This window comes from Mastacembelus armatus, chromosome 14 (assembly GCF_900324485.2).
Source record: "Mastacembelus armatus chromosome 14, fMasArm1.2, whole genome shotgun sequence".
Classification (NCBI taxonomy): domain Eukaryota; kingdom Metazoa; phylum Chordata; class Actinopteri; order Synbranchiformes; family Mastacembelidae; genus Mastacembelus; species Mastacembelus armatus.
This window is the reverse complement of record NC_046646.1, coordinates 5,371,731-5,394,637: the sequence shown is the minus strand read 5'-3', so window position 1 is coordinate 5,394,637 and position 22,907 is coordinate 5,371,731. Positions and strand designations below refer to the sequence as shown.

Here is a 22,907-nt window from a genome sequence, read left to right as displayed (position 1 = left end):
AGTACATTTTCATTTATCTTGTATACTGTATGCTTCCTTCATTATAATGCAACTGAAAAATAATGTTGAAGAATTTCTGAAGCTAGACACAGAAGATTAGGTTGGAAAAAAATCCACATACCAAAACTGCTCTCTGAACACTGATTAAATGACTTAAAGCCCATCAGAGAACAGATGACTGCCAAATACTTCATATGCTATTTCTTCAATTAAACAATTTTTAATGTGTGTGGGGAACATTTACACATACCACTTTGTCCTCTTTCTGGTTGTCTGAGGACAGCAAACTCCATTCGATATCAAGTGGTCCAGAGTCTTCAGATGCCAGAGTAAACTGGCAGTCCAGCTTCACGCTCTGACCACTGGCCTTTTCTATGGATGTCGGCCCAGTTGACGTAATCTCTAGACCCGAGGCCAAACCTGTACAGAGACACGGAGAGGAAACTGTCAACATGGAAATATGTATAATAATCAACAGGGTTTCTGAAGCATTCACAAAACTGAATTTGACACTTTTAAATATAGTATCCATTACACCGCCATACAGACCAAAGTACAAGACAAAGAAATGTTATAATTATTCATTATATACATAAATCTATTGACATTTATGCTAAAATCCTATTTAATGTAGGAAGAGTGTTTGCTATACATCTGATGATGATGCAGAATGAAAGACAATTAAAAACATTAGCATTTTCATTCCTGCCCACTGCTGGCTACGCCAGGAAAGAGACAAGACAAGAGATGAGTCAAATTCAATTTAAGATTTTTAAATACCTATTAAGACTGATTTCAACATTTTTAAGATTTAAAACATAAAAAATTTAACTCAAGTTATACTTATTGTGTTCACACCCAGCTGTGACACAATTTTCATATGTCAGAAACAAACAAAGACTGAGTAAAGATAAATAATTTTTTATATACTTTATTTATTCAGGCAAACTCACTGAGATCAAGATGTGATTTGCAAGAAATCTGAGATCTATCAGAGACAAAGGAAAACGAAGGAAAACAAACAATCACAGACATCACTAAACAGACTGGAAGTTATCAGCTTCAGACCATGAGGAAAGCTCAGTCTGCATGTGCCCAAACTACTCTAGATAAATATTTTTATCTCCTTCACAAGTGCTGTGTTCATCAGCGAAGCTCAGGATAATATGAGGTGACGTTCTCAATATAAATATCAAATGACTTTAGACTAAACGTTACTTGACATGATGACTGCTAACAAAACCTTTGCCACTGAGGCCATTTTATCAGAAAAAAACATCTATACACTACTAACTGATTTGCAACACCATCAGCTTCTGCAGCTTCTTTTTACACATGACAATTTCATGTTTTCCTCTGTGGCTTTTGCAGGAGATGCAGCATTTCCTTTAACTGAAATACATATATTTTTTATGCATAAAAGTTGGATAAAAAAAAAAAGTGCTCTTGTAGTTAGAAGCAGCTAGGTTCAGAACAGAAAGACCTGTGGTCAGATTACACAACCACAGCCCCATCTGAAAGCACTTTGGTGATTAGTAATCATTTGCATGGTTTTTATTGGCTTTTTGGTAAACACCAATGTTCATTTTGAACAGTGTCTGCAATGACTGGTAGAAAACAATAAACTGTATGTTCATAAGGTTTTTTTTTTTTGGTTGATGGAAAATTCTACTGTTTGAATTAAACTGCGTCATTTGGATGAAAAATCAGTGATAATGGTGTGTGGTGATAAGCATTTTCAGTCAGCGGTCAAACATTTTGATTTGAGTAATGTGTGTCATAAAATGAACATGCTGACATCTTGTCTAAGATGCAAAGTGCCTCTTAAAATATGCATAATGCAAATCACAGTGGAAAAAAAAGACTAATACAGTAGAACATAGCTTAGCTGCAGGAATAATGGTGATAAAGAGAAACAGTGTCCCATCACCAAACTGGAACAGACTCTTAAGTATTCATCCTTAGAATGAATAAACATAACCTCCTGATGATATCCACTAGTTCTCCATTCAATAAGAGATTTTAGCCGCAGCAGTGAACACAGTCCATAGAGAATGGAGTTGTCACATGTTGCCTTGACACTTTAAAATCTTTCTGACAGCCTTTCTGACCTTACAGTCAGTGAGCTGAGGAGAGAACAGCTTAAAAAAAACAACCCAAAACTATCACCACAATGTGCTGCTGCTAAAAAGCACGTAAATGTGTAAGAAACACTTAACACATTGCAAAATAACACCAAACACATGCAACTGAAAATTGCGGCAAATAAAAGATCATTTTTACTCCCTGTAAAACCAAAAAAACCACAGCATGTTCTCACCCCCATCTCTCTCTCATTTATCAGCTTTTCCACTAACTGACAAAGAAAGCTGACTAACGTGCAAAAGGTAATTGCTGAAACCAAAGCAAAACCTGGCAACCGTAAACCTTGTTCCTAGGAAAATGAACCTTTTTCCTCTCATTGGAAAGGCTTCTCACTTTGATTATAATGTTTCCATAAAAGTCAAAACAAATGACAGTACATGCATCTGTATGGGGAGAAAGTGATTTAAACCAGTGTTCAAAGTGCATTATGTGGTGTACAGAGCAGTCCTGGAGCTGCAGTCACCCTTTCAACTCTGTATGCAACACAGAAACATGCAGAAACATCCTTTCTGTTTTTAACCCACCTGAACACTATCCATTTTATTTACTTCACAACATGGCTGCTGGCAGACATGAAGGGGAGGTGGGGGGGTAAAGTCAAGGTGACAGCCATGATATCATGTATGCAATTTAAATGACAAATGGTAACACTCCTCCTCTAGTAATTGTGATTTTGAGATGCAGAGGATGCTGCCAGGTGATTGTATTATTGTTAGGGCTGTCAAAATGAACGTATTAATAATGTGTTAACACAAACTCATTTTAACGGCACTAATTTTATTAACGTGGCACACATTTCCTGTCTGACCCGTGGCCTAGCCCGTAGTAGAAAACAAAAAATACATCCATAGACAGTAAAGAGAGCAGCAGCAAACAGAAATGGAGACAGAAAAAGGTCTGAACGGTAAATTCATTTACAAAACGATGTCTGTAGATACTTAGCATCACCTCCATCACATCCATACCTTGTTTTGTTCGATTGTTTTCACTGTCAGGGCATGTTGTTCAGAAAAAGTGAGCTGCCCTGTCATCTGAAAATGTGAACAGGCTCGTCTGTTTGAGCAACTGGCTCAGTGCAAAGAAAGAGGAATAATGGGAACTTGTGTTTCATAGAAAGTTCTTTGAAAAACATATCTACCATCTTTGAAACATGTGTGTGCTCTTTATGCTGTATGTTTATGGTAGTTTCACTAATTATAAACATACATTTGCATAAGGCATCCATGTTTGTCCATGCCCATGTTGATTAGAGTGTTTAAAACTTTAAAAGTATTAATTTAATGTACATTTAGAACAGATAAAAATGTGCGATTAAGTTGTGATTAATCACGAGTTAACTCATGACTATCGTGATTACTCACGATTAAACATTTTAATCGACTGACAGCCCTAATTATTGTAATTTCTGTGGAAGGTGTGAGCTACAAGCTGACGTCCAGTCTGTCAGCTCTGTATCAGCCTCAGACCATACTGCCCTTGTGGTTGTGGCAAACAAATAAATGAAAAATACAACAAAACACACATATATGTATATACAGAGTGACAATCACACCCACTATTGTTGAAGCTCAGAGCCTGTAAGCATTTGATAGGGATGCAAAGTACAAGCACTGTTTTACTGCCCAGCCTCTGGTGCTGCAGCTGGTCGTTTTAGCCCACAGATTTTGACAGACGTCCTTGATGGGAGCGATTCATTGCCTACAGCCACAGCATGAGGAACGGGGAGCAATACAGAGAAAAGTGAGGTATATGTCTATCACTGTCAAAACAGATACACAGCTTGGCATCTGCATGACAGAAAGCTGTGTCAATTCATCAAGTACTCAAAGAACCAGAGGCATTTTTTTAAGTTGCTAAGAAAGGGGAGAAAAATTATATATTCTGAGAAAAAAAGATATTCAGCTGAAGCAGTTTATCACAGAGACTGCATTCTGTGACACATAATAGAGGACACTCACTGATGTATTTGTTAAATCAATGACAAACCTCTAAGGCTGCATTGGTTTAATTTTCGGTTCAGCCAGGAGCCTTTTCACTGAGGGCCACAGAGTACCATTTCAGGATATTATCCCTTCTACTGGCAATTGATCCCTTATAAACCAGTCTAGCTGGTGGCAGTATCAGTGAAGAGAAACTATAAACCCCATGAGTGTTATCTAAGATGAACCTACATTCAATAAACATGTAGGAACTTAAAAACTCGTTTAATCCAGCTAATGTACAGTCCCGTAAACTCAATTGGAATAATAAATGCAATTAAGATAATGTTTGTAGCATCTTACCCATAGCAAGGCAGGAGGGTGATGTAAAGGGTCTAACAAATCACCAAATCACAATATAATCATCTCAAGGCACTTTACAAAAAAAAACCCCAAAACAAACAAACACACAAACAAACAAAAAAAACAGAAATAGAAACCCAACAAATCCCTCATGAGCAGCACTTGGTAAGAGAAGAAAAACTCCCTTTAATGGAGAAACCTCCAACAGAACCAGGCTTAGTTTGGCGGTACTATATAGGTTTCTTTTTTCCTAAACTTTAACTATTAGATTAGATCTTGAGCCAACAAAGATATCCATTTAAAAAAGTGCCACATTTTTAGGCTTCATGGACAAGCAGCCAGATGGCCATTCTTTCAATAAAATGCAAATCATTATAAAAAAAAGATAGCAGCTTCATAAAAAATCTCTTTGATCAATGAATAAAAAAACTGAACTGTGGACTGCAAACAGCATGCAAGAAAGGGAGTGAGATTATGTGGCCAGGTAAGCCCAGACAAATCAAAAGCTGGGAATCACTTACAGTCTTTGGTTTCACGTTCTCAAGTGAGGATTAGCTTTTCTTTTCTCTAAAATAACGACCAGCAGATTTGAACTGTTGGTTATATAAGACAAGCAGCTTGTATAAGTCTCCTTTATCTGTGAGAAAATTATTATTAAAGCATTTTCACTATTTTTTTAAAACTTTTATAGACCAAACAATCAATTCAGAAAATACTGTACTATTTCAGGCCCCAGGAATTGTGTTTTCAAATCTTCAGGATTTTTCTACAACAGACTATTTAGAAAGTATACAATAAAACAATAAAAAATCAAGAACTCTTGCCACTAACTAGGAAATGCTGTTTGGTGCACACACTATGATTAATGGAAAATTTCAACATCAGTGGAAAAAAAATCATCCTCCACTTGCTGCACATATTGAAATAACAAACAACTCTGTTAGTGCGTTAAAAAAGGCAACTCACAGTGTTTATCAGTAACCATCCACTATCAGCATCCTGTACATAAAGTCTGAACCCTGGAACAGACAACTCTGAGCAGAAGCGATTTCACTGGGCTCTGAGTCTCTGCCAATCTCTTATATTGGGTCAGTCTCAGACTTTATTCTGCAATGGAACTAGAGAAAGAGTGAACTTCCTCAAAATAATACAATCTGCCGATAAGTGAGAATATCAGTACAGGCCAAGGACAACTATGCAGAACAGTCATTGACCAGAAACACACAGTTATTTCCTTGAGCTGCTTTTGCTGCTGTTGTAGTGTGAGTCCATGTCCATGTAGTAAGGGAGCTGAGCAGTGGGGGAGGACCTGCTGGCTAATTAAAAACTCTGCCTTAATGAATATTCATAGAGGTCTGTGTCTCATTCCCTTGGTCTCCGCTACACTGTCTGACACAGCACATCCCAGTGTGGCTACTGGGAGACTGGGAATGAGTGAGAGGAATTCAGGGTGTTAGTGTGGTCCACCCTTTACCCCCACTGCCATTCACTCTCTCACTCACACCCCCACACCCACTTCTGTGTCTGTCCTCCTCCTCTGTAACACACCCACAATTGTGGAGTGCCAGTCCCCTGGGCCTCCAATTCTCTCCAGTCCTGCTGATTGTAACCCCGCCACCCACCCCCTCCACCTTTGTCAGCATACAACGGGGAGCGAATCCTGTCTCCTGGCAACCAATCCCTCAAAGAAGGCCGCTGTGGCACTTAACAGACAGCATGAAAAAGAGGGAGAGAGAGAGAGCCAGACAGTTAGGGAGGTAGAAAAGGGTTAAGTAGGCGGAGACAGAAAGGAGCATTTTGAAAAAGGAAATGAGCACAGTTTGACTAAAACATAAATAAAACCTTAATTATTCATGCTTGGGGCCAATTCTTCATTTTAATATATTTTTTCTACAAATTGCTATGAAAATAAAACATAACTGAAATATTCAACTAATTGAATCATTATGCATATTTTAAAATTATAAGCTATCCCACACAATAGCAAATAATTTAACAGAGGAGAATTTCCACACTGAGTCAAGTCTTGTGGCTTCACCTCTTGCAATCAAAGATAATGCCTCAAACACAAACACAGAGATCAGATCAGCATGCAGTCTTTTTCCCACCCTATTCTTCGATGCAGCCATTAAATTCGGAGCCAGAGCCAGCTAGCCACCCAGAGGCCAAAGGGGACACCTGGAGTCCTGACCACTCTGAACTGTGACGGGTGTCCACTTAGTGTAACTAATCACAATTTAATAAATGGTTGTGACTCTAGAAACCTTATATAGGCTGCTATCATCCACATTGCTTTCAGAATGAAAAATTATTTTTTGATTAAACTGTTTTCATGATGCAGACATTGCACACTATGCAAAAACCAAAAAAAAAAAAAAGTACCTACAAGAAGCCACTGCATCTTGGTCTACTGTAGCTCTATTCTGAAGCCAGTGGATTTCTAAGTATGGATGTCGTTTACACAGCAGCGATTTGTCAGAGGTCTTCTAACAGACATGGGGCTAAGCTGTGGTGTATAAAGCAGTTTCAGCAGAGAGTAAAAAACCCTGAAACCAGAAGACAGTTTGACAAGTTAACCTCTCCTGACCCTTGGGCCCTGACACCCTTAGAGCATTGACAGGGTGCACAGTGGCTTATAAGCCTCATTCTCTACTCTCTGACCTTAAAGAGCATCCTTGGGAGTAAAGTCTGAAAAGCCAAGTCTTACTATGGGGAGATAAAGGCAGTAACTATTTCAGGCACACAAAGAAACAGCGTCCAGAAAAAGTCTGGCTGGGAGAAAGAGGTGAATGACGTTGCACTGGGATTTACTTCTGTTGATGTTCTTCAAAGGTTTGCATATCGTCTGATGCAGGACTCAGTGGCTGTGGTATTTCTGTCTGGTTTTAAATATTTCAGTAAAATGGCTACAAACAAAGAAATGTATGAGTGAGTGTGAGGCAGGGAAAAAAAAGATGTGAAGAAATAAATTATGTAAGTATGAATTTACATCCACAGAGTGAAAAGAAAGCATCTCAAAACCAAATAGAAGAGCAACAGAGGCTCTGCAGAGTGTGGCACATTTCCCTGGATGGGCAGTGATGGTGCAATGAGCATTTGTAATTCATTGTAGTAAAACAGCACTTGCTCTGGAATGAGAAAATTAAACATCACAGACACTCTATCCCATCACAAACAGGCAAGCCAGTCCCCTGTGACCATGCCGAAGAACATCAATTATCTCGGGAACAGCAGAGCATAACTTCATAACTTGGTTGCTGCTCAAAATGAAGACTGAATGCTCGGCCCACTGCCCCCAATGGAGCCATTCAATTTGAAGCAATGTGGGTGCCCTGAGAGCAAGCTTGGACGTGGTTTACTTAGTGATGCAGGGGGTTGGGACTGTTGAACCATACCAATTGTGCTGTAATGCAGCCTGAAAGCTCCACTTGCCACACAGAGCTGCATCAATTCCCAGTGTGGATGACCTAAAGGCTGTTTTGACATAATTGGACATTAAATGATGAAGGGGTGACAAATGACAGACACTTTGGTCAGCTGCCTGAGCATTTGACAGCTTTTAGATGAGCCTATGGGTGATGTAGTTAATCTCATTGCTGTGAATATCCACAGCAGCCAAATGCTGCCCATATCCATGAACAGTGACAATAATTCTGATTTAATTACATCATTCATGAAAGCCTGGGCTTACAAATAGTCCTGGTGTTTTTCTGTATAAAAGATCATTAAAAGGGAGAATTCAAATTACATTAGTAAGTCCCATCATCAGTTAAAATTTGGTAAACACTGATGTCTCTGATAAGTTGAGAGTATAAAGCAAGACAGAGTGGAAAGGGGATAGTATAACCCCTCTGCCACCATGAATTGTTGTAAAGCTAGACACAAACCACTAAAAGCAGCCCTGGCCAAGCCTAATACATCCCTTCCTCCCTCTATCCTCCATCCTATGGAAAGAGGCAAATTTATCTAGAGCACCCTGAAGAGTCAGATAAGAACATAGTGTCTCCAGTGTCTCTGAGACCTATGATAACACACAGACACAGAGGCTTGTGTCCTTCAGGATTGGTTGAAGCTCAGGGACATAGTGAGCTGGTGACAATATGGGGGCTGGCTGTGCCGTAAAGCTGATAGGCGAGATGCCAGTTTAAGGAGCAGCACACAGATAGCTCACCGATATCTTCATGGGAAACAACAGCAAAAACAGTTATGTCAGGAGTTAATTAAAACAAAACAGAGGCAAAGGAGCATGAAGGTGCTGAGTATGAGATGTGTCAAAGATATATTTGTGTACACTTGTTTATAAAAATGCCTGTCTGTGGATGCAGTTGCAAGACAGAAGAGAAATACACATGAAACAGCTGGTGTGTTTTCATAATGCAGAAATGCCAGAGGAGTAATTACAAAATCATGTTCTCCTCACTTTGCACAGAAAAAAAACAACAACAATTCCCTGCAAGCAATTATTTAGCATCTGAAAACAGTCTGCAGTTTCACTTGAGAAATGGTGCAAATGAGAAATATGCACTCATACATTTGTATGCCATTTTTGCTACTTAGTCCTCATTACAGGAGAAGTGGAGGAAAATGCTGAAGTCAGAAATCATCTGCCAGCATTTGATGAAGTGTACGGCAAAGTAAAAACAGAGGGGTGAGGCAGCAGTGAGGTATTTGCTGGCCAAACATTGTCTCCCCTACATCTGCTATCAACATGTATCTCATGCAGACTAGATCCAAATATGCCTCAACTATTACTTACATATGACTGCTGCTCTCAGTCTAGCTGACTTACTACAGAATATTGTGGAAGGCACTGCCAGCAAAAAGGTCCATTTGCCTAACCATTTGCTGATACAATTGGAGACACACTACAATCACGTGGTGATGAAATGTATCTCTGACCACTTCCTACTGGTGTTTCATAGATTTTTAAAATTTGATCAACTTACAACAGCATCATCCAGGACACATGTAAATGTCTAACAAAAACAGATTTTTATATTTTTGAGGAAATACATAAATGAAGACTAGATACGGCTGTTGAAAGAAAATATTTAGGGTAGGTATTTGTGTTCTAAGCTTCCAGCAGTTTACTATGAACCAAACAAATGAAAGCCACATGTCTCTGTGGGGTGTCTCACTCTCTCTCTCGCTCTCCTGACACAGGAGTTTCTGTGTTCTGAGGGGAGGCAGCCCTGCTGCAGCCCATCCTATCCCCCATCCCCCAAAACAAATAAAGTATCTGATACAGACCAGGCCCCTGCCTGCACCCCCGCTACAACCTTTGTCCAGGCCCCAGGGCACAATGCCAACTGTGATCAGAAGGCAGCATCGCTGATCAAACACTGACACAAGTGACACTGCTTAATTCAGACCACTGATGGACTCACTGGTTTTACACAGTGGTTTTAGAGAACATGCATAGTCGCATTCACACTTCCGAAGTAGAAGAAGACAAAATGTGTGAGTATAAAGACATGAACAAAGCTCTTTCGTGACAATGCTTAAATATGTCAGAAGTGAACACACTACAAGTTAGCTTAAAGCAACAGACCGTGAATATCAGAACATTCCCCATGAAACACAGGGATAAACTGAGGATTAGAAGCCTTTCCTGGATCCTTTAACAAGCCTGGTTTATACATCATTAGTGATGGAACTTCATGAGAACTTTTCAACGGAGAAACAATTTTTCATTTCTCGAATTCAAACAGCTCAGCAATTTCATTTGCTCAGTCTAAAGTGGGCGGATGTTTCACTGTACATACTGACTTCAATTATTGAGTGCTGTGAGAATGAGCACGACAAGTTAGCCTTTCTTTGCAATGAACTACTTCTTCATACCGTCTGAATCAAATGACAGACTAACAATTCTGGTATGTTGTGCTCAGTCAACTGAGGACTGGTTTCTCCTTAATTTTAATGTTGCTGAGGCATAACTCAAGTTATGAGGTAGCATATACACAGAGTGTATGGTAAGCAAACATCTATGAAGATACAAGGGCTGCTATGGCTCACAGCCAAACCGCTAAAAGGATTAAGGTGTGAGGCCAGACTGCAGACAGCTCAGAGGCAAGTATAAAATATCAAGAATTCAAATACAAACGCCTCCCAGTGGATTCCTGGGCACCTCCCTTGTTCCTTCAGTTAGAGTGCAGCATATTTTAAAACGTAATGTCTGACCACTATGGGAAACAACCTACCCAACAAAATAACATTTTTACCATTAAAACAAAACAAGAACAAAAAAAAAAAGGATTTATTTCCTTCGAATCTGACTGTTTGCTGCTTAAAAGTTGAAGAAGTGACTCAGTTACCTAGGTTACATTTGATTTTCTCATGTTTTCTGTAGGATACAGAGCACTAACTTCTGCAGATTAAGATACACCCTCTGCCCATGCTACATTTAACCAGTAACCTTTTATTCTACGCAGGGGCACAGGCATGCACGGCTATCAGATGGACTGGTTGTGAGGAAGTCAATGAGTCTGCTTTAGGTTCAGGTCTAAAATTAGGCCCTCTGCCCAAAGGATATTGCATATTGCATGGCCTACTGGACAGTGCTAGAAAATATACAGTCTTACATGTGTTTTATGCCCAGAGTCTGCTGTGAAGAGCCACAGGACAAACACTGAAACAATGAAAATATACATGGTTGCTGCTGGAAGTTGGCTGAGGACTCGATCAGAACTGGTGTACTGACTAAGTGCTTTGTAATAGCTAATGCATTGATTTGTTTTCAAATGCATTTATAACATCACTTCTCGCAAAACCCACTCATCCTGTCCAAAGCCTCCCTCCAGCAGCCAGAATGAGATCTTTCTAAGAGTGTAACAATGCAGACAGTCCCTTCCTATACCGTGTGCGGAATACACAACAGCAGGACATCAAGATAAGGCTGCTGTTAAAAGATAACAAGATGGATAATCCTTTTTCTTCTCTCTTTTTTTTTTTGCTCTGCACAGCAAAACAGGCTGGATGTTTCATGGCTGGAGTCTCTTCTTCACTCCTAGGTTCTTTGAGGCAGGTGTAGTAAAAGCACCTGAGTGTTAAGCCCTGTAGGAAGCTGCAGGCGAAGAGTGTCAGTTGTTGTTACAGCTTAATAGGGACTGCTGGGTTTATTCATGCCTCGAGCTCACAATCTCAGCCTAGACATGAGGAGAAAGCTCAAAACGACTGCTCTCGTCTACATACACTGTTAAGTGACAACACACATTTGGGAATGTTAAAAATAACTGCACTGCACTAGTTTAGCTATCCTGTACAAAGAGGCAATTCAACAATTTTGGGCATGGTATAGTATGATGGTATTTATTCTCCATGTACTGTTCTTTAACTGTGCATGAGATGCAGCTTGTCAGCCTTGTAAAGAGCAGTGAAGAGAAGGACAGTGGAGATAAATGCAGTAAGCCCATTAAAGATGCAGAGCTCAGATCCAAGGGCATTCAAGATTTTAAGGAGTTGTGTGCTGCAGCAAACAATTTGTTTTTTTTACTGGCATAGGCTAATTACATCCATCTCCACAACACAAGCAAATAAAAAGAGCCCAGTGTACATCAACATATAGATTTCTCCCACATTTAATGGGAGTCCTGAGCATGAAATTGCTCCTGAATCAAAGAGCAGCATTTTTGTAATACACACGATGGATACAATAAAGGAGCCTAACCACTCAAATTAAAAGGAACTGCAATTCCAGTTTCTAATGATCAAACAAACCCAGACCTCTTTGCAATAGAGATTGTTTTTTAAAATGTTTGTAACATATTGCAATATTCTTCAATCAGGGCAATAAAAATTGGAGATCACAATCATGCCATTAAAGATCTAATGCTCAAGATTTCGGTCCTGGTTGATTTGGTGACAATTGTTTCCATGGTAACAAGCGTAGTTTAATGCTACAGCAAACATACACTGGGCAGCTATCCATCCATCATCTGTACCACTTATCCCTGAGGGTTTGGGGGTATTGCCATTCCCATGACAGCTTCGCAATAAAAGCCACGCTATGTTTCACAAGCTGACGTCTAGATTCAGCAGTACAGTGCAGCGAGGCTTGTATTAATAATAAAATTAATAAATATAAATAGATATATAATTCATGTTGTACATGCTGCAGAAAAAAGGCTGTTCATATATAGTATAAAATGGGTGTGAATACATGAAAGTCTTAGGGATAACAATCTTAAATTCTTAAATATTTCTTTGTATATTTTTTAAAGAAATGTAAATATCTTTCTGGGCTTAAGTTTCACCTTTGTTGTCACTAGAAACAATAAAGGTAGACATATTTCTGACCTGAAGCTAATAACACATTGTTCATCATCTGTGGCAAAAAAAAAGTGAAACATGTCACACACAAACTGCTCACCTAACAAAGATTCTGCAAAGTCATCTAGATACTGAGTTTTTGGTGGACGCAGTAAAGTGTTTTTGCCTGAAACATGCCATACAAGCCAACTCCCTAGTGGCTCTAATGACATCTTAAAAAGGTCTGACCCCTGAGTAGTCTAGACAGGCAGTCAAACACACATGCAGGTGAACAGGAGTTGGCATCTATAGGGCATCCTGGATCAGGTTGACAAGTACATAATCTCAGTAAATGTGACTGAGCCACTGCACAATGACAAGTGTTTACCTTGCGTAGTGTGGCTTGTACTCAAAAATATAAACAACAGATTTCATATTGGTACAGGTTTAAAAGGTAAATGTGCTGTGATGATGTTTTACAATTCCACCCAACACTTGTTAATGCCCACTTAATACAGGTGGAAGTAAGAAAAAAAAATGCCAGGTGACACTGTAAGCAGCCAAAGGCTTTTTATGTTTTCACAGGTCATTAATCTACAACTCTGGCTGCTGAGTTGTGTTACAGCACTAACTGTCACAGATAAATCATCTCTTTACTCTCATCAGATAGATGTCCAATCTCAGTCTCAGAGGGTTTAAATGTAGAGCTGGTGCTCCTCTGCACTTTGTGAAAAGAGTTGCATGCTTTTATGTGATGCTATGACATGGGGTGGGGTTTATTCTCTTTCAAATTATCAGGCACCAGGAGAAAGCCACCCAGCCATGCAGCTGTGTGTGTATGTGTGTGCCTATGACTTATACATGGGCTCCATTAACACATTAACATCTAGTTCTTCAGGAACTTATCAGCAACAACTGGAGCCTAGTGGCCCCTGTGTGCCTGCTTATTAAAACAGCAGCACTTGTGATTAAACTTGCAGTAATGCAGTGCAATAATGTGCGTTATAACGACCGTAAACCAGCCACTCACAGAGATATTTTCAGTTCAATCTCATTTCTCTGGAGGGTGACTGAGCCAGCTGCAGATTTTCTCTCATGGCGACGAGATGCACTACAGTAATTAAATGTTTGCTGTGTTTTCCTGACCTTGCTGTGGTTCAGGCGCTGAGCCTTTTCTAGACCCACCTGTAACAAATGTCCTGGTCACCATATATATAGATCCAATATATATAGATCCAGCAATGACCCAGAAGTAATGGCTTCACAGGCGTGAGGACAAGAAAATACCATTTTAATGAATGTTAATGGAAGAGAGGAGAGGTGGCAGACAGCCACACAGTAGGTAAAAGAAATTTATTGGGATATAGTGAAGACATTTTCACTACAATATATATTTTCTCTTCCCTCTTGCACTTCCACAATTTGCCTTAACATAAACACAAAAACACACACAGGCTGACTTTTTGTTTTCTCTGGCAGGCTACATTTCTCTTTTCTCAATGACTAGATTTCACCATGGGGAAAGGTTTCATCTAATCTAAACTAATCTAATCTCATGCAATGCTCTTTCATGAAACACAGTGTTTCCTTGCAATCAAATTTCCAGAAGAGATTAAGGACACTTTGCAAAAGTGCTATAGCCTGTATATATGGTACCTTTTCTTTTCTTCCTACACCGGCAAATATTTTAATGTATATTAACATATATTACACATCACTAAAATTCATCGACATAATAGAAGTAATGAGGTGCACTTTGTGAGATATAAATGATACACAGAAGTTGTTAATGTCTACAGAGTTGCACAGCCTGTCTGGGTTAACATGAATCAACATTTAATATTTGTACTCTATGCAGATTCCAAACTGACAACCTGCATTGCAGTCTTTAGCTTCACTTTAGCATCTGCCTGATTATGAGGCAAAAAAATGTTACGAGAAATGGGATTTTCTGGGTCCAATTCTGTCCAATTCAGTCCTTTAACGCTGCTAAGAAGATTCAGCCTACATCATAAAATTTCAAAACATAACCACTTTAACATAATTCTAAAATCTATAATACAAGCAATCATACCCTTGTCAAAAATTGTTCAGAGTAGCATAGCAACAGGATTTTTCATAACAAATCTGCTTTTCTGTGGACTGGAGTTATTAGCATAACAATATAAACTGATATGATGATTAAACATCACACTGAGACAGACAAAGACGATTGCGAGTATCAGCACCACAGGGTGCAAAATCAAGTGGGAGTGAATCAGGAAAGAGGCTTTGGACAGACATTTTTTCATATATACCTGTAGTTGACAATGTGGCATGTTTTTTAATGAGCTAGAGGTGCTAAAAATGGCTTCACCAGCTGCTTTACTCCCTCCTCCTCCTCCTCCTCCAAAATTCACCCTACCTTCTGCCTATGTTGCCTATTTTGTAAGCCGTAATATTTTTCAAGATTAGAACCGCAATTAACACTAATGTTCTCTCTGCAGAGAGAGTGGGGGCTTACTACTGCTTGACAGCTCTGCACAAGACAATGCCTGGACATTAGCTGATGATAATGTGAAGCACACATCACAATATACAGTGGTTATCTCTAAAATGATGCATCCATTGGAAGTCAAAATCAGCAACAAAAGATTTACAGTCAGATTAAATTGTCAGGTCTGTTTTACACTGCAGTGGTTCTTTATATATTGCATGCTACTAGTTGAATTATTTAACCCTGCACAATGGATAATACAATGCTCAAACGGGTAGAGCTGAGATGACACCTTGCTAGCAGGTACGCAGGAGCAGACTGCACACAGCACCTGCAGATGCAGCACCCTGGGGAAACGCCTGCCACATTGTGTATCATCACAGTGAGATGGCTAGCTCAGATGCCGCAAGAATATTATGCAAAACCACTAGAATACATAAAGTGTGGAAAAAACAAGTTCAAGGGAGTGGAAGGACCAGAAGCAGAGTAACACTCTGAAGAGCTGAATGATGGAATATTTTAAGTTCACATGAGGCAATTCCATTTCAACTCAAAACTTCACTCTACAGAAAAAACACAGTGTGCTATAATGTTGAAGACAAACAAAAGCTGAATAAAGAATGAAGACAAATTTAGTATAACGTATACACCATTTGAAAACAGTGTTCACTTTCTGCTCATTGTTTTAATTGGACATGGCAGTTTGCTACAGAATAGTTGCCCTAACCTCATTTTGAACATTTAATGATTTCCAGTATCATTTGTCCCAAATGACTATGCAGCATTTTGTACTAATATTCTTCAAATCTCCTTCACTGCCTGGTATACTGCAACTCTTCCAATTCTATGCCATGTATGTGCAGGAAAATGGTCTTCTGGTGAAGTTCATTTGAGCTTTGAGGTATGTGAAAGCTCTCATGACCACAGTGAACAGCTTATTTGTCAAAAAGACCCATTATTCCTCATTAGGAGCAGGGGCATTATGGGTGTTGCAGAGCTGGGCATCAAGTGGCTAAATGATGAATGTGCTTTGAGGCTGTTTATCGGCTTCACAGTGCGATGCAATGATGATGAGCGATGGACTCAAGAGAGCATGGCAAATCAGCACTGCAGTGACCTTGTTTCAACTGATAGGATACATGAATAGTGGAAAAAACATCTCTCCTTCAGTACAATCCTTCATGTCATATTTAAAAAATTTCAACCATCATGCTAAAGGTAAGTAAATTGTCTACTTTGTACTAACTTTGCCAATCCTTTAAATGAGATCTCTGTCAATGGTAGAAACAGGAATTTAAAATTATATAAGAATCACTGGGGCGTGGACCAATACAGTGTGACGTCACCCAATAGAATGCAAAAGCTCTGTCCACAATCTGATCTGGCTTTAGCCATAAGGCTTAGCCTAAGGCTAAATATCAATATCTGTTATGCACAATTAATTCTATGTATAACATGGCAGGCATGCGATTTTTCTACACTGTTCTTAAATGTCCAAGCAGTGGTAAATCCAGTCCTACCACGTAGGGGTGGCTAGCATAAAGCCAAAATCTGTATGGGTAAAGCAACCTGTCAATTAAACCTGTCAATCATCCCCATGTAGGGGTGGAACGATGGGACGTAGATTAAAGGAGGCACCTGATTGGTCAGTTATTTACCTTAATATCTAGTGTTACTGAGCGCATAAAAAAAAAATTAGGAATATTAAGTGCATGTTCAAACAAAGCCGACAAAGCTACAGTGATTACTGTGGCAACAATAGTGAAAGACTGGTGCTTTTTCAATGGAAGTCAATGAGAGCCAAGGCTTGTTGGAGCCAACAGCTACTTCTTATATGGCTTCAAACCTGGAAGTGGGCTTGCTATGTCCACCCCTTCTACAGTCATTGATAAGAATGTAAAAAAGGTTTGTAATGTCTATAGTTACCAAATTCTCTAATGTTTATTACACTATATCCTGTCTAACATTCAGCAAACACTTTAATGGTATTAACCAGAAATATAGACAGACAATCTTTACATGGCAATTAGATCCTAATTACAAAAAAGAGAAAGAAAATAAAAAAAAGAACAAAATTTCAGATGATACAAAGTGGGTCCTGTGGAACCAAGAAGATAACAAAAAAGCATAACTGTTTTAAGGAAATATCAGAAGAAGAGTTCTGGTTTTTAACATTAGCTTCCAAAAGGATAGCTCTTATAAAATGTGAATTTTGCAAAGCTAATGTAAGATTAAGCAATTTTCTTCATTTTTATATCATCACATGATATAAAAATGTGGCCAGAGATTGCTGACAGACAATCGGTTCAGCTTCTGGGCAGTTGTGGCTTCTAACTTTCTCTGTCATTACTAATTTTAACTGTCAACATAACTGATCCCACAGCACAGCTGCTGTTATTAATCTGTATTGTTGCTTATTCTCTGAGAGGATGTTGTGATCATAATATAACTACCTGCATTGCAACAGCTTGGTAATTACTGCTGGCTAAGGTTGTGCTTAAGTGTTCTCTGACAACAGAAATAGAAAATGAGAAAAACAATAGTGTGAGGCTGCATGAAAATACAGTGTGTGTAAACAAGAGCAGGGGAGGGGACTGAACAGAGGTTTAAATGAGACTCTCTCCCTCTTTCCCTCCTTCCTTCTCTCTGTCTCGCTCCCATTACTGTCATTCATGACTTGTTTTAAAATGACATCCTTGTAAAATAGCCTACTTGATAGCTACATACTAAAGCAACATGTCCTAGGTAAAAAGTCAACTTAAAAGCAAACGTTGGAGAGGGGCACACGATACTGAGGTTTAGAAGCTTGTTTCATTCCTGTGAAGCACAATATGTTGTTGTTTCAATATGTTGCAATAAAGCTTGTATCACATGAGGAAGAGCATGTGGCTGCCAAAGCTTCAAAAATGCTGGTATAAATTGTAATTTCATTAAGCGGTAAGGAATTGTCAATTGGTAGCTCATTGTCAAATCACATAGCATTAAGAAAAAAATTATTCAAATCAGTGAGGTGTTGTAGTGCAGTCAATCCATGTCTTTAAGGACTGATCACTGCAGTTTTACAACCCACCAGATGCCACTGTGCTCGCTTTGAAGCCCAAAAGCTTTGACATTTTTTTCAGCGCATATGTAAATGAAGCCCAAAGCTTAATTTGTGTCCATCAGTAAACATAATTATATACATATGCTGGTGAAGAGCCCAGCACAGTAGGTCAATACTGTGGTCAAAGTGTGAGAGAGATTAGAGGACATACAAAGTACAAAATATTAATGACTGACTTTATACGAAAGAGGTGAAGCAGAACCTTATCAATATATCTTTATACAGGAAGGTTTTGGCAGCAGCCTAGGAGGCAGTTTTACTTTATACCTGTGACAAAGGTAGGAGCTCTAAACACAGACTGGTTGCACAGTCATTACCAAGGCTGTGTGTAACAAAGCAAGCACCACTGTTAATTATCTTCACTGATCCTCTAGAAAAGAACAATTCACTCAGTAAATCAGATAGGAAATGGAGGGAGAAAAGAGAGGAAAGCTAAAATGATGTGGTGACATAAAAGGTGACATGATGACATTTCACACTGCCATGCAGGTGAACAGGAGTTGGCACAGGGCTTGTAGAGGGCTCGCATGCTAAAATATTAATGTCATGGGCTGTGAATATTCATGCACGGTCGTCCTCACCATCAGACTGTAGAGGACAAAGCTGTGTCCCTGGAGTGTAATCCAATTCTACATGTTCCTGCTTCATGTCCAAGGACAGGGGACTCCAGGCAGAACGGGTAGCTGCTTGCTTAGAGGTGAAGCTGCAGCCGCAACTTGTTTCAGCCCACAGGAGGAAAGTAGTGGACTGCTGGATCATGATAAAGTAAATGTGACCTTAAGTCATTGCTGTCTGCATGGGGCCAGTGACAGTTGAGCTGTTCATGCCTCCATCCATCTGCATTTTTAACTATTTCTTTATGGGTCCTTTCATTTTAACAACATACACAGCTGTAAAACTGAGAAGAAATGCTTTACTGTATCGAGATATTTAATACAACAGCTACTGTAGTAAAAAAAACATGGATTATTTCCAGGTTAAAAGCAGACCTAATACACACATGCAAACAAGGGGGAGGGTAGTTTTCAGGAACAACTGAAGCACACACTCTGTGTGTCTGTTTTCAAAAGGTAACCAAGCAACCAGTTCCAGGCCAGGGCCTTTGGTTGCAGGCTTATCAGCGAGCTGCTTTCTGCTGCTGCTGCTGCTCACCCCAGTCTCACTAGGTTTCTGTTTATCCTAGGTCAGTGGCTTAACTCCTGACCCAAACAGCTAGGACTGGAGGGGGTGGAGAGAGCACCAAGGTAGACTGAACAGCACTCTAACATGACTAACATGACTCTAAAATGACTAAAATGACTATTTTGGGTTAGAGAAGGAGTTCAACAGCATTTTACTAAATCTGAACTCTAAATCAGATTGAATCCCTCATCAAATGTTATAAGTACTTTGCTTAGAGAAAAATTTAAATATCTGTGAAGGTGTACCTTTCACCCCATACTTCATCTCTGCTCTCTGACTCTCTTTACCCAGTCCTTAGTCATTTTGCTCCGCACTGGGGATTTTGCTGCAGCTGTAGAAACTAAAGTACCTTACAATGAACATTAATGATGTTTTTCATGCACGATGTACTTAGCATTAATTGAATGTGAACTTGTTGCACTACTAAAAACAGCACAACATAGCAACACAATTTCTATAGTTATCAAAATGCCACAGGGTTTTCGTTAACATTTGGATGGCAGATAAATATTTAAACTAAACTCTTGTCATTCCGCCTTTGTCATGAGTACCCTCCTAAAAATGCTGCAGCTGCTTTCTTGATTTTGGAACATTTAAAAGTATATATCAGTACATGTTACCACTGATGTCCTCAGAGGAAGATGCAAAGGATGTTAACTACACTGGGAAAACAGATTTGATGAATGACTGCCTAGGCTTTAAAACTGTAGTGGTTAATGTTTTTCATTTAGATATATTTGCTGAAAAGGTTATAAACAGAACTACATGTCATGTGTCCCTCTTTGCATGGAGCAGTCTTGAATGTGTAACAGCATATGATGTCATTGTTAGCACCAAGAGCAGACCCTGGAGCAGCAGGTTTTTTGTAACAGTGTTGCACCAAAAAAAAAAAAATCCTCACAAGGAAGAAAGAGGGGATACTTTACATAGACACAATAACACTCTGTACATACATTCATGGAAACTCTTCTGTTTCTTTAATTTCCAATTCCTTAGTTCACTCAGGCATTCAAAATACTAACATTAACTATGGTAGTTTATTTTCTTGTATTACACACTGTGCTGATGCCAACTGTTTGCCCGTCTACATCCTCCAAGAACATTGTCACAAAACAAATGTTTGAATATTTATCTAATGTGGACGTCCCATGATTTCATGATATTCTAGAAAAACTTCTGACAATCACAGACTAACACAAACAAAGACCAAATGTAATTCTATTTTATAATGTGAAGGCCAGGTCAATATTGCCTGTCTCTTTACAGATTTTAAATCCTCAACCCTGGTTACAATTTTAAAGACTTTAGTCAGATATCAATTTTATCATCATTGTATTGAATGCAGTAATTCTAAGCCATGTTGAAAGAACGCTACAAGTCTGGCAGATATTGTTCTTGTTTAGTGAAGTGGAAAAGAGCCCAAATGACAAGGCCATGATGCCATTAGGATGATAATGAGTCCAAACTAGTATACACAACAAACTCAATCCCAAGACAAAAGAAGGCTAAACAACAGACATTTTAAACCTTACACTATACTCAGTGCTCCAGCTTTCACATGGAGAGATGTGCTGGATGGGCCTAAACAAAGCACTTCTTCATTACATGTGGTTTCTCACTAATCAGAAGTCTGGAATTCATTGGCCCCACCACAGCCCTGTGGCTAAGAAATATTTCATTAACTATCAAAAGTCATCCCTGACTCAATCCAAACAACAACACTGAAGCGAACGTTTCACACTTTTGTTCTGCGTGGGAGGAGTGATCTTTTAGTTTCAGTCTAAATTCCAGGGCACCAAACAACCACACCCGTACAATCAAAGAAGCTCGGTATTTGTTGTTACTAACAGAGCAAGGTGGATTGGGTCTAATATATGCTTAAAATGAATTATCACTAACATAATTAACTTTGACAACATTGTTTCTATATTTATTTCCCTGGTGACACCTATAACTTCCCCTGTCAAAAACAAAAAAGAAGTAAAAAAAAAAAAAAAGTAAAAGTTCTGAATGACTTTTGATTTTCAGGTTTCATTATTTCAAACCTGTGCTAGTTTTACATTTCAAATGAATGTGCTCACTGCATCGCTTATTCGATGGTGCTTATAATAAAGAAAGAGAATAGGCTGTGTCCAAATACACAGTAGGCTGTGTCCATTAATGTGGTTATGAACCAAATGAGGAAATAGTTCAATTACACAAGCCACATCACTATATGGCCACAATTAACAAGCGAAATCACTAAATGACACCAGCATAAACAAAGCTGTCAACACAAGTAAACATGTGGTTCATTTAGACAAGATATCTAGGGATTTGGGGAGGTGGGTGTCAGCACTACTGGCAGATGGCAGACAAAAAAAAAAGCCCGCACTTTGAAGCCCTGCAGCCACAGGTTTAAAGGTTTAAAGCGGATCAAGCTATTGTGTTAACCACCAGACCATAACCAAAAGACATCACACGGACATACAAGGTTTCTGGCATTGGAAAACGACGCAAAAATCCTCCTACATTTCATTATCATGGGCATTCCTGTGCATTTTATACAGACACTCACCCACTGTTCCTCTCATGGGAAACCTTTCCTATTTGTGATTTGTGTGTAGCCTATAAAAGGCATGAAATGAGGTTGGCAAACTTTCATTATCTGTTGAAATCCTTCTTTCTCCTTTGTGTTTGTCTTTCCATCCTGGTAGAACAGAAACAAATGCTGAAAAACACGGCGCTGCATACTGATTTCTCGGCAATAACACCAACTTAGTTGTCGCTGGAGTATTTACATTACATTAGTCGGACGCTTATCTGCTGTGCTAGCTAGCTAACTAAAGTGGCCTAGAGTTCCTCCCTGTGGGTCAGTTTTATTAAAGTGTACTCAGATGCGGTTTGGTTAACCACTGCCTCACCAAGTTATATTTAACCACGCTGAAATCTAAAGTTATCCGTACTGTGACCTTAAAGGTAATTCCTATGTTGACGCCAGCGGACTACAGTGGGTTCACACGGCTGACCACGGTGAGACTGCTCGCGGCCGTTTCAGTGAAAAAATCCATTACGACCAAAGAAGCTCCGCGGCTGTTGGTGTCAGAAAACTTACCTGCGAAGAGGCTCAACAGGACACAGAAGAACCGGGCTACGGAGAGCTCCATTACTTTTCCAGCTATTCCACCACTTCTTCAGTGAAACTTAGTCGGAGAACTTACGGCGAATTGGAGAGAAAAGCAGCAGCCCAGCTCGGCCCAAGCATCCAAACTCAACTCCGGCTGCTGCTCCGCTCTCTCTGCAGGTGCACAGCGGAGCGCGCCCCAGGGTGTCACGTGACAAGCGCCTTGCCCAATCACGAGCCAGCAGTGCCCTCTGCCGGTGTTATGTGGCGCTCCGCCTCCGAGAACTGCACGCGCCTCGCGGGAGCGCGCCCACACCTGAGGCCACATCTATATTACACTGAGATCTGGGTCATTACTCCATGTATGAA

At 39.6% G+C, this 22,907-nt stretch overlaps 1 protein-coding gene across 1 annotated transcript in view; it reads right to left on the bottom strand.

The window, feature by feature from the left end:
* Positions 1–22,701, bottom strand: part of cxadr (CXADR Ig-like cell adhesion molecule) — a 35,194-nt gene extending 12,493 nt beyond the window's left edge. Inside the window, exons 1-2 of the mRNA XM_026329420.1 lie at positions 22,530–22,701; positions 251–420 (exon numbers count right to left, since the gene is read on the bottom strand). Of these exons, the coding sequence (XP_026185205.1) occupies positions 251–420; positions 22,530–22,581 (222 nt within the window). The 5' untranslated portion in view covers positions 22,582–22,701. The remainder of the gene's footprint in view (positions 1–250; positions 421–22,529) is intronic.
* Between the last annotated feature and the right edge of the window lie 206 nt (positions 22,702–22,907).